At 33.6% G+C, this 20,328-nt stretch overlaps 1 protein-coding gene and 2 pseudogenes across 1 annotated transcript in view; 1 reads left to right on the top strand and 2 right to left on the bottom strand.

Moving 5' to 3' along the window:
• LOC102887989 (L-lactate dehydrogenase C chain) overlaps window positions 1-20,328 on the bottom strand; it is a 29,534-nt gene that overhangs the window by 6,036 nt on the left and 3,170 nt on the right. The window contains 5 exon segments of the mRNA XM_015586454.2: window positions 3,584-3,701; window positions 5,631-5,804; window positions 11,539-11,628; window positions 11,631-11,699; window positions 18,676-18,793. Of these exon segments, the coding sequence (XP_015441940.1) occupies window positions 3,584-3,701; window positions 5,631-5,804; window positions 11,539-11,628; window positions 11,631-11,699; window positions 18,676-18,793 (569 nt within the window).
• On the bottom strand, window positions 14,116-14,909 carry LOC102886892 (annotated as a pseudogene).
• Window positions 15,097-15,215, top strand: LOC112476720 (annotated as a pseudogene).

Below are 20,328 nucleotides of genomic sequence, written 5' to 3'. Positions count from 1 at the left end.
AAGAGAATCTGATTTGCAAAGTTACCACATTTACTGAATTCAAATGCACAGTTTTCAACCAAAAAAAGCATACAAATAAATAGGAAAGTATGGCCCATTCAAAGAAGAAAAAATAAATCAATAGAAACTCTCCCTGAAAAAGACCTGATGGCAGTTATACCAGACAGACTTTAAAACAACTGTCTTAAAGATGTTCAAATAACTAGAGAAAGATGTGGAGAAAATCAAGAAAATGATAAATGAACAAAATGAAAATACCTATGAAGAAACAGAAAACCTAAAAAGAAACCCCCCACTCCAAAAATTCTAGAACTGAAAAGCACCAGTCACGTGTCACAAAACAGGATTTAGGCCGATGGGCCACATATACAATGGAAGTCTCATAAGATTATAAAGGACCTGAAAAATTCCCATCCCCTAATGAAATCGTAGCTGTGGTCAGAGCGCAATGCATTATTCATGTGTTTGTGGTAATACTGGTTTAAACAAACCTGCTGTGTTGACAGTTACATAAAAGTATAATACATACAATTATGTTTAGTACATAAAAAATGATAATGATAATAAATGACTATGTTACTGGTTCGTGTATTTACTATTCTATACTTTTTATCATTAGAAAGTGCTCTTTCTACTTATAAAAAAAAACAAACAAACACAAGTTTGCCATAAAACAGTAGGCTGTGTTATACTAGCAGTGGCCTCCTACATCTCCTGTTCACCATGTCTCTTGACTGCATCATTTTCTCTTGTGTTTAATTTAATATCACGATGATTTGTACACTAACATGCTGTACAGGCTTGTACCCTAAGGGCAATAGGCTATACCATATAGACTACATGTGTAGTAGTGTAGTATCATCTAGGTTTGTGTAAGTACACTCTACGATGTTCTCAAAATGACAAAATCACCTAACAATGCATTTCTCAGAATGTATTTTCATTGTTAAGCAACACGTGACTGTAATTGAAATGAAAAACTCATTAGAGGGATTCTAAGAGTAGTCAAAATCAGAGACAGAAAATATAATGTTGTTTGTCAGGGCCTGGGGAGAGGGGGAAATGGGATTGTTGCACAGGTATGGAGTTTCAGTTTTACAAGATGAAAGAGATACAAAATGGATGGTGGTGATGGTTACATAACATTATGAATGCTTTTAATACCAGTCTACCATACACTTAAAAAAGATTAAAGATGGTAATTTTATGTGTATCGTATCACAATAAAAAATTGGAAAAAAGAAAATACATAGATTAGTTAAGATAAATGTTAAATATTAACCATAATAGAACTAGGTTATCAGCATTGTATATTATGTTAACCTTTGATCTGTGCATTGCACCAGGACTAAAAGACTGAGCAAACATGCAGATCCTGAGGACTATGTAACAAGAACTATATTAAAAAGTGTTACGAGAGGATATAAAAAAGAGGCCACATCAAGACTGAAAACAAAAACTGTTGGGAAACAACACTAAGCATCAGAGAAGTTCAAATTAAAATCACACAGATATCACCTCACACTTGTCAGAATGGCTATCACCAATAAATCAACAAAGAACAAGTGGTGAAGATGTGGAGAAAAGGGAACTCTTATGCCCTGTTGGTGGGACTGCAAATGGATGAAGCCACTATGAAAAACACTATGGAGGTTCCTCAAAAAATTAAAAAAGGAATTACGTTACGACCCAGCAATTCCAATTCTGAGTATTTATCCTAAAAAATCCAAAATACTAATTTGAAAAAAACATATGCATCCCTATGATCGTTGCAGCATTATTTACAATAGCCTAGATATGGAAGCAACCTAAGCATCCGTCAATAGACTACTGGATAAAAAACATGTGAAACATATATACAATAAAATATTACTTGGCCATTAAAAAAATGAAATCTTACCATTTGCAACAACATGGATGGATCTAAAGGGTATTATGCTAAGTGAAATAAGTCAGACAGAAAATACAAATACCATATGATTTCACTTACATGTGAAGTCTAAAAACAAAATAAACAAACAAATGAAACAGAAACAGACTCAAAGATACAACAAACAAACTTATGGTTGCCAGATGGGAGAGGGTTGGGGGACAGGGTGAAAAGGCAAAGGGATTAAGAAGGACAAATTGGCAGTTACAAAACAGTCACAGAGATGTAAAGTAGAGCAAAGGGAATATAATTCAATAATATTGTAGTAACTGTGTATGGTGCCAGGTGGATACCAAACTTACAGGGAGGGATCACTTCGTAAGTTCTATAAATGTCTAACACTATGCTGTACATCTGAAACTAATATAAAATAATACTGAATGTCAACTGTAATTGGGAAAAAAAGTATTGGGAAATAAAGGCAGCATCTTTCCTTTTCCTTTGCAACTGAGTGTGCCCCACATAGTGACAGGGCCTGAAAGCTATACCTAAGCATTTGTAATACCTCCTAAAGAAAATGCTAATAGTCTATACTGTGTTTTCTGTCCAGTATCCTTTCACCAAGCTTGACAAACTTAATGCTAGGTTAAAACCTATTATGTCCTATTAATTTGATAGTCTGAACTTCAAACCACTATTGATAGCCATGTTCTTTATTTTTTTTAATTGTGGTAAAAGTTGCCATTTTACCCATTTTAAGCATACAGGTTCAATGGCAGTAAGTACATAAACACTGTTGTACAACTATTACCATGATCTTCTCTAGAACTTTTTCATTTTCCCAAACTGAAACTCTGCACGCATTAAAGTGATCATGTGCTTTCAAGATCAGGAAACAATTTTTCCTACTAAAAGTCATTTAGAAAATAAAAACTTAACCATAATCACTTTTTTTTTATATTGTGACTTTTTAGTCTCTGCACTAAATCTTACACATTTTAATAGTTGTTATCATAAATACACTACATTACACTTGAGCTTTTGTAAATTTTATAAATATTTTATAAATTTTGTAAATATTTTGGTTTAGAATATCCAAAAGTGACTTTTAATATCTATAACTTCTACTAATATATAACTTGGCTAAAGCATGAAAAAGAATCATGTGTGCTGTTTAGGCTGATGTATACTGAGTCAGACACTTCATTTATAAGTAAATCTAGTTGCCTTCTGATCATCTGCATTAGCTTTGTGTTTTTTTTCCACATTTAAGTTCTAGTTGCTGTTCTAAGCATTTTACACATAGTGACTCATTTAATCTTCATAATAGCCCTCCTAAGGGTGGGCTCTATTATTATCCCAATATTAAAGACTTGGAAACTGAGCTTTTGAAATTTTAAATAACTTCCCATTATCACACCACTAATAAATGGTGAAGCCAGGTTTCAAACCTGGACAACCTGGTTCCAAATTCCAAGCTCATAATCACTTGCTAATTACCCTTAAATTCATATAAGCTCTTGTGAAGTACATTTTCTTTTTGAAAAGTATCCCCTAAATAAAGTTCTGTAGGATATAAGTCTGAATTTGAGGGCTTTTCAGAAGGTTAGTTATCTCACACACAAAAAAAAGATTAACTATATATTTTTGTCTGTGAAATTTGTTCTTAAGACTTATTATTAATGCATTAAGAAATTGCATGAATATTGTTACCTTTCAACAACTTGTTTGTGGATATTTTTCCATTGGTCCTTGTCTGAATCAGTTCCTAATTCAGGGTCTAGAGTTTTCAGAGCAACACCAGCAACATTCACTCCACTCCATAAGGGCACTAAAATAAATAAATAAACAAACAAACACACACACACACACACACACACCACCCCCTCAGAATGAACTCTTCTTCCTAGTACTGCATCAGTTATTTGAGTTTAGTAATTTTTTAAATAAAATAAGGATACTACCTTATACCATATATAAAAATAAGTTTCAGACAGAAAAAGGAAAATGTAAAAAATAAATTATAAGTGTTAGAAAAATATGTAGTAGAATTTATATATAATTATGTGATATAGGAGGCATTTTAAAGAAAGGTGTAAGTACAGAATCCACAAAGAAAAGAATGGTTAAGAAAAGATAAAATATTATAAGCAATAAAGGATAGAGCAACAAATTAATACCATACTTATCAACAGTAACAAAGAACTGAGGGAGAATAACTGTTAATCTAGAATATCATACCCAGTTAAACTGTCACTCAAGAATGAGGTGACAGTAAAACACTCACATAAAAGCACTGACAGGATATACTCCAGGAAGAAAGAATTAAAGGAGTTAGATACAGAAAATAAAGATAAGCAATAAAATTGGCAAACATGTTCAAAAATTAAAACAGGTATTGACTACTCAAATAACAATAATTATAACTAGTTTGGGGGATATAAAAATAGGATGAACCAGAGAAGTGGTTAACAATTACATATACGACAGGAAGAAGGTGATCAAAAAACATTCCAAGGTCTTTGTATTGTTCCCCCCAAAAAATAAAGACATGAATTATTTCAAGGTCAAGTATGAATGCTAAAATTTATAGGCAACCACTTACAAAGTAAGTGTATAATCCAAAGTTTGTATGAAATTAAAGAAAGTTTAATTAAACAGAAAATGAGAAAACAGGAAAAGAGAAAAGAAACACTAAATCTCACTAAACAGAATACTAAATGTATTTGAATTAATACTAATCAGAATACACTGCTTTATTTTAAAATAAAATAATGGAATATTAAATGTGAGAAATTAAAACATATCTAGGAAAATTATTTTTAATAACTTTCAGGAGGAAAAGCTGAGTTAAGACAATAACACAAGCCAACAGGGTCAAATTAAGACACTGGTCAAAGAACTATTTGTCCAAATCAAATCAAAAGTATTTATTATACTACAACTCTCATAGTTTAAAGAAAAGGGAAGGGGTCATTAAATTCTTTGAATAAATGAATGAGTGATTGAAAGAATGAGCAAATGGTCCCTATCCTCAATGGGTTTATTGCCATAACAAAAAGATTTACACACAGGACACAATTAAAGAACACTGTAAGAAGTATAAAGTTCTAATTGCGCAGCAGAGCTTAAATGTTTAAGCTAAGAAAAGAAAACGGTTGGTGTGGCCTAAGTAATAATATTTAAATCACATATTATACAAATTTATTTATATGAAAGTCTGGAATAAATAAATCTGTAGAGTCAGAAAATAAATTGGCAGTTGCTTGGGATTAGGCTAAAAGTGAGTGCAAAAGTCAAAGTTTATTTTGGGGATGATGAAAATGTTCTATAATTAGATTGTAGTAATGACTGTACAACTCTGTGAATATACTAAAAACCAGTGAATTACATACTTTAAATGGGTGAATTTTATGGTATATGAATTATATCTTAATAACCCTGTTTAAAAAACAACAATAAATGAAAGTGCTCCAGATAAAAGAAACACTCATTGACTTTTAAAACAGCTCCATGCACAATGTATGAGTGGTAACTAAATCAATGGAGCAGAAGACTAAAAGTAAAGAAACAGAAAAAGATAGATACACCAGGGAAATATCAATAACATAAAAGTTGCATAGCTATATTAGTACCAGATAAAAAAGACAGTTACCCAAATAAACTTAATAAAAAAAAGAAAAAAGAAGACACTTCAAAGAAAATAAAATCATCAGAGATGAGAAATGTCATTACATAATGATAATAGGTTTATACTAACCACTAGAATCACCATGTTCTCCAATAATCCAACCATGGCAGCTAGTGGGATGGACACCCAACTTCTCTCCAATTAGGTAACGAAAACGGGCAGAGTCTAGATTACAACCACTTCCAATTACACGAGTGGCAGGTAAGCCACTTAGCTTCCAGACCACATATGTCAAAATATCCACTAGGAAGAACAATTTCTTGTTAGAAAAAGATTTATAGTAACTTCATTTTACAATTTGCTTTTCTGAATGGATCAAATGTCTTAGAGTAAAATACAGATTCATTACAGAGTTCTAAGTAAAGCAATCAACAAAGAACCATGGATAATTGCTCATATAAATTTTAAAAGGTTAAATTATTCACTATCAAAATTTTAAAACAAAAAAATTATCTTTTGAGATAATGTTTGTGCCTATCTATTTAATAATCAATTAGTTAATTCTACCTTCTTAAAATTACCCAGATTTTTCCTCTCCATCACCACAGCCTTATCTAAGCTATCAGCATCTCCTACCTAGGATAAAGCCACATGCATACCCCAGCGCTGTCTGCAGCTGTATGCATGCTCAAGAAAAACACAAGAAGATCCCAAGCACTAGCTCTGTCTGACCTTGAAGTTCTATGCAAGCAGGAAATGAAGGATAAGGCACAGCTGTAAACTGGCTGGCTAAGTGTTGAAGGCACTATACACGTAGCAAAAACTGGGGGATACTTTTTGGTTCAACATTTAAGGAAAGTTCTGTCCAATTGTTAGCTTATCACTAAACAAAAAGAACTGATGTCTGCGGCCAGGCACAACAAAGAATACAGAATTAGTTCATAAAAGTCATGAAACAAATAAATGACAATTACAACAAGCATCAACAAAGGAGGGAAAATCAGATTTACAGTTTTCATATTATAATATCTTTAATGTCCAGTTTTCAACAAAACCTTATGAGGCATGAAAGAAAACAAGGAAGTATGGACCATTCACAGGAAACAAAGCAATAGAAACGGTCCTTTAGGAACCCAAATTACTGAACAACTAACCTATCTACAAGTCCACTATTACTTCTACCTTTCCAATCTGCTGTTGAACCCCTCTACTAAATTTTCGTTTAACTTTTCAACTTCAGAATTTCTATTTAGTTCCTTTTTATAATTTCTATCTACTTATTAATATTCACTATTTGGTGAGACAGCAGTTTCATATGTCCTTTACTTCTATAGACATGGTTTGCTTTAGCTCCTCAAACATTTTTAAAATAGTTGATTTAAAGTATCTGTCTGGAGAATCTGTGTTCAGTGACTCTGACTAGAACTTCCAGAACAAAGTTGAATAGCAGTGGTGAAATCTGGCATCTTTGTCTTACTTGATCTTAGCAGGGAGAAATCTTTCAATCTTTCACCACTGAGTATGACGCTAGCTGTGGGTTTTTCATAAACAGCTTTTATCAGGTTGGAGAAATTTCCTTCTATACATAATTTACTAAAAGAGTCTTTTTTAAAATCCTGATTAGGTATTGAATTTTGTTGAATACTTTTTCTGCATCTATTAACCCTTTTATCATTATATTTTTTGTCTCTAATAATAATTTTTGTGTTAAAGTCTAATTTCTCTGTTATCAGTATGAAATGTCTTTTTCCATCTTTTTACTTTCAACTTATTTGTGTCTTTAAATCCAAAGTGAGCTACTTGCAACTAGGCAAGAAAAAGAAATACAAGGCATCCAAATTGATAAGGAAGAAGTAAAACTCTATTAGAAGACAACATAATCCTATATATAAAAAAATCCTAAAGAATCCACAAAAACTATTAGAGATAATAAATGAATTCAGTAAAATTGCAGGACATAAGATCAACACTCAAAAAGCAGTAGTATTTCTATACTCTAGCAATGAACAATCCAAAAAGGGAAATAAGAAACCAATTCAATTTACAGCAGAATCAAAAATAATACTTAGGAATAAATTTCACCAAAGAAATGCAAGACTTGTATACTGAAAACTATAAAACATTGCCAAAAAAAATTTTAAAAGACATAAAGAAATGGAAACACATCCTACGTGCATGGATCAGAAAAATCACTATTGTTAAGACGGCAACACTCCCCAAAGTGATTTACAGATTTGATTCCAATTCTATCAAAATTCCAAAGGCCTTGTTTTGTCAAAACGAAAAAAACCAATCCTAAAATGCATTTGAAATCACAAAGGGATCCAAACAGTGAAAACAATCTTGAAATAGAAGAATAAAGCTGAAGGACTTACACTTTCTGAGTTCAAAACTTACTCCAGAGTACAGTAATCAAAACAGAATGATACTGGCATAAAGACAGACATATCAATCAATGGAATAGAATTGAGAGTCCAGAAATAAACTCACTCACCTCTGGTCAACTGATTTTAGACAAGGGTGCTAAGACTATTTATTGGGGAAAGAATAATCTCTTCAACAAATATTGTTGAGACAATTGGATATCCACATGCAAAAGAATGAAGCTTGACTCTTACCTCACACCTTGTACAAAATGGATAAAAGACCTAAATATAAGAGCTACAAACAGAGGGGTAAATCTTCATGACCTGGGATTTGGCAATAATTTTTAGGTATGACACCAAAAGTACAAGTAACAAAAGGGGAAACAGATAAACCGGACTTCATTAAAATTAAACATTTTTGTGCATCAGCGTATACTATCAAAAGAGTGAAAAGACAATCCACAGAATGGGAGAATACATTTGTAAATCACATATCTGATAAAAGTCTTATATCCTGAAATAAAAAGAACTCTTATTATTCAACAACCAAAAGACAAACAACCCAATTTAAAAATGAGCAAAGAACTAGAACAGATGTTTTCCCAAAGATACACAAACAGCATTGAAAAGATGATCAATGCTAATGATTAGGCAGTAGGGAAATGCAAACTAAACCACAACGAACTATCACTTCACTTCCACTAGAATAGCTAAAATAAAAATATGAAAAATAACAAGTGCTGGTGGGGAGAACTGGAACATTTATACATTGCTGGTGGGACTGTAGAACAGTATAGCCACTATGGAAGACAGTTCGGTCATTATTCACTAATTAAACATAGAATTATCATATGACCCAGTATTTCTACTCCTAGGTATACACCCAAAAGAACTGAAAACAGGTGGTCAAACAAAAATTTGTATATAAATGTTCATAGCAGCTATTCCCACTAGCCAAAAGGTAGAAACAACTCAAATGTCCATCATCTGCTAGGTGGAGAAATGAAATATGGTATATCTATACAGTGTAATATTATTCAATCACAAAAAGGAATGAAGTACTGATGTATGCTGCAATATGGATCAACCTTGAAAACATTATTAAGTGAAAGAAGTCAGACACCAAAGGACAAATATTGTATGATCCTATTTATATTAAATATTCAGAATGGGTAAATCCATAGACACAGAAAGCCAAAAAAAAAAAGGTTGCCTGGGAACAGAGAAAGGGGTGAATGGGAAGTGACTGCTTAATGGGTACAGGGTTTCCATGTGGGGTGATGAAAACGTCTAGTGGTAGTGACTGCACAAAATAAAATTTACTTAACGCCACTGAATTATAAACTTTAAAAGGGTTAAAATGGTACATTTTGTTATGTATATTTTGCCACAATAAATAATAGATTTTAACTCAAAAATTATGACTAGAGACAAACACTTTATATGATGACGAAAGGGTCAACAGATGTAGAAAGAAGCATTTGACAAAATTTAACATCTCCACATAATTTTTTTAAAAAACTCTGCAATTATGAAAATTAGGGAATTTCTAGAAAAACTCACATTAAATACCAAACTCAGTAATGAAAGAGTGAATGCCTTCTCTATAAGATAAGGAATTAGGCAAGTATGTCCGTTCCCACGATGTTGTGCGAGGGCATCATGGACACATACTACTAATATCAGAGGGGATGCATATAAATAGTGTTTACTGGGGATAATCTTAGAAGCAGAGAAGTAGGGAACCACACTATGTATACTGAACTCACATTATTCCACAGCAGAGATTAGTCACAGATCTTCTGTATATAAAATGGCCAAGTACAGAGGAGCCTTCCTTGGCTGGCAAGTTTCTCTTGAAACTCTTCCAAGAACAAGAATGAGCCCTACCATCGCAGTAGCAAATATCTACATGTTAGCTTTGGAGGGGTAAGGGAACCCCTAGTTTCCTTAAGTAACAAGAAATTTATCAAAGAATAGCTGGGTCCAGGAACAATGGTAAGGAGAATGCATTTCCAGAGCCAAAAATCTATATAATGAGAACCGTGGAAAGAACCTTGCATGCCAGAAATGCTGACATCAGCTGAAGATCTGCTGTCTCCACAGGCTGGCTCAGTTCAGCTCACCAAGCTCTCTGATAAGCTACCGAAATAAGGGAGGAAATCAGACATCAGAGTGATGTAGAGTTGTCTTTCGTTGCTACTTATATTCACCATTGTTCTGGAGGTCCTAACCAGTGAAATGAGGCAAGAAAATAAAAGTATTCATATTGGAAAGGAAGAATTAAAACTAGTAAAACTGTGTTTGCAGATGACAATGATAATGTACAGAGAGTATCCTAAGACTTTAAAGAGAATTACTAGAATAAATTTAAAAATGTTTTAAGATACAAGGTCAATACATAAAAACCAACAGTATTTCCATATACTAGCAATAAACAATTGGAAATGACACGTAAAGAACAACTCCTTTTATAATGGCATCAAAAACGTGAAATATTTAGGGATATTTGTTGAGGACGTGGAAAAAAGGGAACCCTTGTTTCTCTTGGTGGGAATGTAAACTATGACAGCCACTATGGAAAACACTATAAAGGTTCCTCAAAAAATTAAAAATAGAACTACTATATGACCCAGCAATCCTACTTCTGAGTACATATCCAAAGGAAATGAAATCAGTACCTCGAAGAAATATCTGCACTTCCATGTTCATTGCAGTATTATTCAAATAGCCAAGATATGGAACAACCTAAGTGTCTCTCTATGGATGTGGCATACACATATACAATGGAGTATTCAGCTACAAGAAGGAAATCCTGCCACTTGTGACAACATGGATAGATCTTATGTGTGGAATCTGAAAAAAATGAACTCATAAAAACAGAGTATAATGGTAGTTGCCAAAGGTTGGGGAAGGGAGAATAATAGGGAGACGTCAGTCAAAGAATAGACTTAAACTTCCAGATATAAGATGAATAAGTTCTGGGGATCTAATATATGACACTGGTGACTATAATTAACAATACTGTGTTATATATTTGAAAGCTGCTAAGAGTAAACCTTAAATGCTCTCACCACGATAAAGAAATGGCAATTACACTCATCCTTCTATATCTACAGGTTTCGCATCAGCAGATTCAACCAACCTAATGCAAATCAAAAATATTTGGAAAAAAAATTCCAGAGAGTTCTAAAAAGCAGAACTTGAATTTGCCATGCACTGAGCACTCTGCTGAATCCATGCAAATGAAGTAACATGTAGGCATACCCTGCTGCAATCTACATGCAAATATACGTTATATGCAACTACTATTCCATTTTATATAAAGGACTTGATCATCTGAAAATTTTGGTATTCATGGGGGGTCCTGGAGCCAATCCCCTGAGAATACCGAGGGATGACTGTATAAGAGGTGATTAAGGTGTTAACTAACCCTTCTGTGGTAATCATCTCACAATATATGTGTATCAAATCATCACACTGTACATCTTAAACTTAAATGTTTTGTGACAATTATATTTCAATAAAGCTGGAAAAAACTCATTGTATCGTATACTTTGAACGGATGCCGTTATTGTACATAAATGTTACCTCAATGAAGTTTGTTTGTTTTTTTTAATTGGTATGGCAAGACTATCCTTACTCAATTAAAAAAAGAAAAAAAAACTCACCTGGATTTGTAACAATAAGTATCTTACAATCAGGACTATGATGGACTAGAGAAGGAATGATTGATTTCATGATATTCACATTACGTTTTGACTTTCTCCCTCCTGCTGCCGTGCACCTGCTGTAACAATAACTAATTTGGAGTTTTCAGATACACTATAATCTAAAAGGGAAACAAAAGACAATATTTGGATCAAGATTGCCATAATCACCGTGCCTTAATTCTTTAAAAGTCTATTGTATGACCTTGGTATTAAAGTACTCATAATCTTGCATTTGGAGATAAACACACTTTCCAAGTAGTCATGTTATCTTGTATAATCTAAAGGAAGTCTTGTCACTATGACTTACTAATTTTCACACAGCTGTTTTTTAAAAATAATAACAGAACCTACTATCTTTTTAAGCCCACATTCTCATTTGTTATTAAGACCGGAGGCAATGCAAGTAAGCTCTCTGGCTTCTTAGAAACACCGTATGTATCAGAAGTTTAGAATTCTGACATTTTATGTATCTGTTTCAGGAATCTAAGGGCAAGAATGTATTTACTTCTAATTATTATAAGGGACTGGATTTGAGATCACAAGCAAGTTCTTGATCCATACAAGAAAATAAACTATCTTCTAAATCTGATGACTAGTTATAAAATTGTTTCACCTATTAAATCCACTGACAATAAGATATGATGCTCAGTATCCCATATTCAACATTTTTCTAAAGCAATATATACTTGGAAGTTATTTTTCATATGGATGTCAAAAATTAAATGAAATGAAATCTCCTCTATATCCCATCTCTATTTTAAAACTTATTTCTATGCTTTTGAAAAGGAAATTTACAAAAATATTATGGCATCTTCGGTTATAGTCATTTTCACTCTTCTAATCCAATTTTACAACCATAAACATTTTATGTTTTTCCTGCCCCAGTTAAGATTTTAATTAGAAAGACAACTTAGGAAGATGGCATTTCTTAGGCTGACATGTTTCACATAAATCTAAGAGATTATCTCTCCCTTCTATCAGGTAAAAGTTCTACAGGAGGAAGTTCTCTTCCCTTTCTGCACACAGTCTACTCATTCTTGCTCAAATACCTTGCTTGAAGCTCGCCTTCCATAGATTCCTACTTCACCACAGAAATCCAAAGTAATCTCTTAATCTCTTTCTCGTGTCTTTCCCCATTCCTTTTCCCCTTCTTTCTCCCCACCTCAACTTTTAGAGGATAAATGGAGAAAAACTCCTGTAACTTCTCTAGTCATCTCTCCACGGTTCAGGTTGATTATTGGAAATATTACGTCCAACAAATTCATTTGAAATGTATACCGAAGTAAAATATGGAGTCTTCATAATCTGCCTCAAAATTATCTAACTAGCTTTGTCTTAATTTTGTCAGATTTTCCAGGTGCCCTGATTCTGTTAATGCTATCATCACCCTACCTGTATTTTCCTTCCTAAATATAACTCAATCCTCTAAGAGACAGCAAACCATAATGGTCTGGAGCAAAAGCTCTGAGATCCAGCTGCCTATATTTTGACTGCCACTTCCTAGCTGTGTGACCCTGGACAAGTGTTTTGCCTGTTCCTCTGACCCTCAGTACCTCATCTGTAAGACTGAGCTAATAATAGTTTTTCCTTTAGATGATTTAGTGAGTTAATATACATAAAGTACTCAGAACAGTGCCTAGTACACAGTAAATGCTCAATAAATGTTAGCAATTATATTATTAGTCAAGTACTTCTTCAAACACCAATTCCCTTGCTGGGCATCTTCTAATCATATCATTCATAAATAGTACTCTCTTCACTGAATTTTTGTAGCTCTTATTTACTGCCTATAATTCTAAAATAGTCCTTATATATAGGGCCTTATGTTATCTTTCCATGATTGTCATTTTATACACCTAACTTGATCATATGATCCATAAAAACAAGTTCCGATCTCATATTTCTCCCTTTCTTGTCACTTTCTATGTTCCAGGCATTTGAGGTCTGCATTCACTATCATACATGAGAAAATTTAAAACACCTGTGGATAATCAATGACACTCCATTGCTCTTCCTCATTAGAGCTCACTAAATGTATTTTCAAAATGTTCTTGTGAACTATATCATTCATATAGAAGAGTGTATAAGAAATACATGTTCAAATTTTTTAAATATGTATTTGTTTTTACTCTTAAGGCATTTATTAAAACATTCTCTGCCAAGAATTCACATCAGCTTAAAATTCAAATCAGTCTTTACATTTCTCTGACGCTTCCACCTCAGCATACCACATAAAAACATGTTCTCTAGTAATCAGTGTTACCAGTATCTATTCACCGAGCCCCATGGTCAGCCTCTTTGTTCCCTAGGTGAATCAACTATACGTCAATACTGCTCTGCTACAAGGTAAAAGCTCCTAACTCAAACTTATTGGAAAAGGAGTAAAACTTCTGCAAAGTGCACTTTAAGAAGAGGTACTTTTTGCTTATGAAAAGAAACCAGTGAGTTCTCTAATAATAATAAAAGGGAGTATTTTAAAGTTAAGCACATGATTTGGAGTGAAAAATTCCGATGTTGCTCTGCTGGTCCAGGCTGTTAATACTCTTGTTCCTCCTGCGGGCCCCCTTCGTCAGGTATCACAAAGCCTTCATCTGTGGTATAGAGAATGTCCACAATCCTCTGCAATACAAGGTTGTTTTCCCCCTCGTTCTCCTGGCAAATCAATTCAATGTTCTTTAGCTTTCCAAAGTAGAAGTCTCTCTCTCCACGCCTTCGACATGAAGTTTCAATACTCTGACCTGCTGCATTATTTGGCTGCTTTGTCATCCCCATTGCCCAAACCAGGATTCTTTCATACCACACCCAGGCCAGCCTTAGGTGTTGCAGTAGTGCTGTGTGTTGCAGTGGGCCTCTATGGAGCTGCACTGATAGAGCTGAGAGGTTTCTTCGGTTTGTTCAGAGCTGGAGCAACAAGGAAGGGAGCCACTGCAGTTTCTTGACCTTGTCTGGCAGCTATAGAGTCATAGTCTTTTCCATCATAGTTTGCATCAATAACTTCTTGAACCACTGAACAAATTCAAAATTATCTTGAAACTGTCTTTTTACTAATTTGTCCACAGGAATTATTTTGTCAATATCCATCCTCTTAAAACCTGCTTATATTTTGAAGTTCTAGATGTATTCATGTTCTAGCGTAGCTTGGAATTTCACTTTCTTCAAGGCAATGGAGCCAGGAACAGCATGTCCATAAGCAGACAATAGGCAACCCCTGAGCACAACTGTTCTATCTTTGTCAAATGCAACTGCAGAGACTTATGGATCTAGGCCAGCATGTCATGTCGACTTAGGTTATCACTAGTGACTGAAGTTGAGTATACGTTCACTGCCATCTTCACCGCCATCTTCAGATCTTAGCAAACCGTGTTCACTGCCCCGTGCGGGCTCCAGTTCTGTCTTCCTCTCCTTGAAACCGCCAGACCCTGCTTGACCCTGCCCAACCGCGCAACAACCTCATGTGTACACCCCCCACACCCTATTAAGCACCTACGTAAAGAAATTTTTAAAATATTAAAGTTAGTCTACAGCTATGCCACTCTGAACATGCTGGATCCCGTCTGATCTCAGAAGCTAAGCAGGGTCGGGCCTGGTTAGTACTTGGATGGGAGACTACCTAGGAAGACCAGGTGCTGTAGGCATATTAAAAAAAAAAAAAATTTAAAGTTAACAACGCTGTACATATCACACAAATTAAACAGAACATCACCAATATCTTGGAAGGCCCTGTGTGCCCCTAACAGGTTGCATCTACATCCTTCATACTCAAAGGTTAACAACCATTCTTAAATGGTGAAAATCACTTTACCCTTAAAAAAAAGGTTTACCACCTTGCCTATTTAAACAACATATTTGTATTAAGTTTTTTGACTCATAAGGTTATATATTACTTTAGCTAATTATTATGCATCTGATATTCATCCATGTTAATGTGTATCCTTGTAGTTCATTCACTTTCACTGTTGTGTAATATCACACTGCATAATTTATACAATGTAGTATTGATATTCACTGAATTGTTTTCAGTTTGGGACTATTACTAATAGCACCACTATATAGTCGTGTACATATATCCTAGTGCACATGTGCACAAGTTTCTCTTGGGAATATTGCTAGGAGTCCAATTTCTGGGTTGTAGAATGTGTTCATGTTCAACTCCTATTGTTTCACATCCTAACAAACAGTATTATCACACTTTTGCCAGTCTAATGAGTGTTTAATGGTATATTGATATGCTTTTTATTTTCCTTGCCTTTGTTACTAATGAGATTTTCTTTTCATATATTTATAGGCTATTTGAGTTTCTTTCTGAAGTGTTTGAATTTTTTCCCATTTTTCTATTGGGCTATGTATATTTGTCTTATTATACTAGTACTTTTATTCTGAATACTATTCCTTTGTCAGTTGTTTATGTTGCAACTATCTTCTCTCAGTTTATGGCTTGTCTCTTCACCCTATTACAGTGTTTTTTATGAACACAGACTCTAAACTCTATATTCTTTTCTGTTTGTACTTTTTGTGTCTTTGTGTTTAATTCTTCCCTACCCTGGGGTCATAAAGGTATCCTATATTATCTTCTAAACTGAAGCTTTAAAGTTTTGCCTTTCACATTTTGGTCTTTAACCAACCTAGAATTAATTTTTGTGTGTATTATCAAGTAAGAGTTCAACTTTATTTCTTTCCATGAAAATAACCATTACCATAACAAAAAAAAAATTATAAGTCCATAAATTTCCCAATATTGTAGTGTTATGTAACACTACAATGAGTGTTATATAACAATCTTTTGTGTGTCTCTGTACTTAATTAGTGTAGCTTTATAATAAGTCTTGATATCTGGTAAGGTCTCACCACCTGTTTTTTTCCAAGTGTCCTGCTGACTGTGCAACCCAGGCTGTTGTCATGGCGAATCAGAACATAAAAGTCAAGGGGAGGCTGCAGCAGCTCTTCAAGTATGGCCAGTTTGCCATCCACTGGAGCTTTATTCCACTTGTGATTAATGGGGTTTAAGAGGGGTGCAGATTCTGGAATCCCTAAATTAACTGTTTTAGGCCTACTTTGGGAATAAAGAACTATTTGGTCATCTGGATTTGGAAGCAATCAATGGATAGCAATGACATGGGAGATTTGCATTCCAGCTGGGATAAGAGGTGGGACATCATTTGTACATTCACCAGTTGGATGGCACAGGGTTCTTACTACACAGATGCATCTGGAGCAGAGTGAAAATTCTATCGACTTATTTATGATAGACTATCACAAAGTAAGTATTTTAACAATGTTTTTAAAAAGCATCTTGTCTGTTCTTGGACCTTTGACTTTCTGAATGATTTTAGAATTAGTTTACCATATAAAACAATAACAAAATCTGTTTAGTTGCCATTGCATATAATCTACAATCACTATGGGAAAAATGGACATCTTACAATATTGATCCATACATCTGACACATTGATCCATACAAAACAATTTACCAGAAAACAGCTGATCCATATATAACCTGACATATTACTAGAAATTAAAGACTGAATGATTTTTTAAGTATTTTAATACTGTAGTAGCTCTTTTGACTCTACTTAACCAATTCAATAGGTTAACTGATATAAAATATACTGATTGCAAAGGTACACTGAACACTCTCAACTAGAAGACATCTAATATGTCTGTGTACTTCTGCTCATTAGTTGCTGCATATCAAGAATTAGTCATGTTTATACCCAAGTGTATTTATGCCAATTATATTTATTAATTACACAATACTATGTAAATCACTAAAATATAAGTGAGAAAGAAATGCACAGGAAAGATAAATACTACATTCAGGATTGAGATCTGAATAGATGTTACGTATGGAATGTATCAACTGAATTGGTAATGTTTCACTTCTTTTGCTGGGTGTTGGATACATTGATGTTTGTAATACTTAAACTCTTTACATTTCAAATATTTCATAATATTTTAAAATAATTGTTTCTATGAAAATTAAGTCGAATGCCTTGGAAAGACATGTTAAAAGCAAGTTGTTTTAAAATTATCCTTTCGGGTGCGAGAGAAATAAAAGTGAAGGAAAACCACAAAAATTTAGTAGTTTTGTGATCAAATTGCTTCATGAGTATCTTTAAATTAATTATAGTATTTTAAAGAAACTTAAATAATCACTATTGGTGTGCTTTTAAAAATATACTGCAAAACTCCAAGCAGCTGAATCATACTCAAAGGCCTTGCCCTACAATCAGAAAATTAGCAAATGAATTTCTAAGTATCTTTACATGTTTTAGGTCAACATAAAATGTTTATGATGACTCTTTCTAACAGTATTTTTAAACTATGTAACCACCTTTAGTTTCAATCATGTTAGATATGAGGGCTTCTAGTAGAAAGTATGTCTGTTGAATCAAATTACCAAAGAATGCACTATACACTTTAGTGCATGATAAAATAATTATTTTTCCTAATTCTTTGAGGCTTCTTAGGTGGTCAAGACATGATGCTAATGTTAATGGGGCCAAGCTTTCCATTTCCTGTCTATACTCTATAGCCTTGAAACCTGATCTTCTATAAACACAAAAAGAAAAAACGAGGTTAAAGAGTATTGATCAGTATATCAATAATATTACAAAAACTATTTAAGACTGCATATCCTTTGAAAAATCTGTACGACTGAACAAGTTTAAAAAGCATTTATATGTCCGTTATATAAAAAAACAAATGAATAGAAAAAGGAAATATCCAAAACTTATCAGAAGAGATTTAAATTTTTTTTATACTTCTTTGTATTTACCAAATTTTCTCCAATAAGAATGAAAAGTTCTATTTTTAAAAAACTAACTATCTATGACCATGCCACCCTGAACACTCATGATCTCGTCTGATGGTGAAGTTACGCAGGGTCGGGCCTGGTTAGTACTTGGATGGGAGACCACCTAGGAATACTGAGTGCTGTAGGCTTTAAAAAAAAAAAAAAAAAAAAATTAACCTTTAAAACTATATGTCTTAATAATAATGGTGCTATTTTTAATTTAATACTTATAAATATCAGTTTGGTAAAACTCATTACATCTTTTAAAACTCTGAAGATAACTTTATAAAACTAAAAGTAACCTTTTCCAGAAGTAATCTTTAAAGTATTAAAGAAAAGACTGCCATGCTGAAGATCCATCATTTCTCCCTTCAATCTGTCTGCGGCGATATCAACAAGGGTGAGTTCGTCAGTCAAATCCTAAAATACATGAAAGTTCTGAATAAAATTTTCTGGAAAAATGTTCCTATTTAAGTTTTATGAGAATTGAGAAAAAAATTTATGTAGCTACTTTATAGTCAAAGAAAAGTTATATTTTTAATAGAAAAGATGATATAAAACTGGTGTTTTTCAAATATGCCTAGAGTAACCAGAAGTCAAGGTAAACAACAGAATGTAGCAAAACATATTAATTGCTTTGCCTTAATATAATTGTTAATCTTTTTAGAATTGGGTTTTTTCCACTTCAGCTAACAGTTCAAAACCAATGAAAAGTTATGAAATTCTTTCAAAAGATTTTATTATATTTAATCCTATGCCTAATTTCTGAATTGGCTGAAACTGTTTTTAGAATGCATCCTAATGGCCAAAATAGAAAGGAAGCCACCTGTAGGAACCCATTCTATGTGGTTCAGTACAGTACAATTAATGTCAGTCCTCTAACCTAGGGGTAGATGAACATATAACCAGACCCAACTAATTGTTCCATTCTTCCTTCTGGCCACAGTCATTAGTTCATAAATAGGCACATGGCCCAAGCATAACAAATGACCACAAAGCCTATGAGGTTTGAAAATGGAAGATGAGAAATTAAAACTAATTTTTCTTTGAAATCATAAGCTCTAAGAATGACATAAGACTCTAAGAACAAACTGTATACCATATTTACCATCACACAGAAAGACCCTGACTGAGAATTAAGCCAACAGAGGAACTATAAACCAAGATATACAGAGACTGTGTATGGACATGTCTGAATTCCAGAATTTAGTAGTACCTGAAGCTAGCTCTACTCTTAGATGTTCTAGTTATATGAACAATATATTGTCTCTGTATTGCTTACTCCAATTTCAATTGAGTTTTCATCACACATACAGAATATAGAACTATATAGGAGTATATTCCTTCAGATTCCAGTAGCCAGATTTCAAAGGCGAGCAGTAAAGGAAAGGTATTAAAGTCCCTATTTAATAATATTTTTTCTCATATCAGGTATCATCTGGACTTTTTGGAAAACTGTAAATTCTAAAATTTACTAAATTATGGGTTACATATCAGAAATAGGAGGAGGACAAGGAGTTTCACCCAGAAGGATCAAGTATCACTTTTCGGCTAACTGATAAAAAAAAAAAAAAAAAAAATCTTTTTTTTTTTTTTTTAAATCAGTCTGTGTATAGGTCTGGACAGGAAAACAGAAACCAATGTAAGCATTTCAACAAAAGGAATTTAATATAGGGAATTGGTTAGACAAATGCTGTAGAGCTGAAAGAGCAAAAAGGTAACACTTGAGGTAACCCAGAGATAGTAACTGCAGTTTGAAATATCACACCTACACCTAAGGCTGAAGAAAGAGAGAGACTAAAAGAGATGCTTCATGAGACTAGTCTCAGAACTCTGGCTGCTGCTGATACCACTGAAGGGGCATGGTGAGGCCAATGCTGGGAGTTGTAAAAGAAACTGGAGGCTAGAACCAACTTCTACCATTAGAGCAAAGGGCAGCTGCTGGGATGACTGTG

This window comes from Pteropus alecto, unplaced genomic scaffold (genome assembly GCF_000325575.1).
Source record: "Pteropus alecto unplaced genomic scaffold, ASM32557v1 scaffold71, whole genome shotgun sequence".
NCBI lineage: Eukaryota > Metazoa > Chordata > Mammalia > Chiroptera > Pteropodidae > Pteropus > Pteropus alecto.
This window is presented reverse-complemented; position numbering and strand designations above follow the sequence as displayed.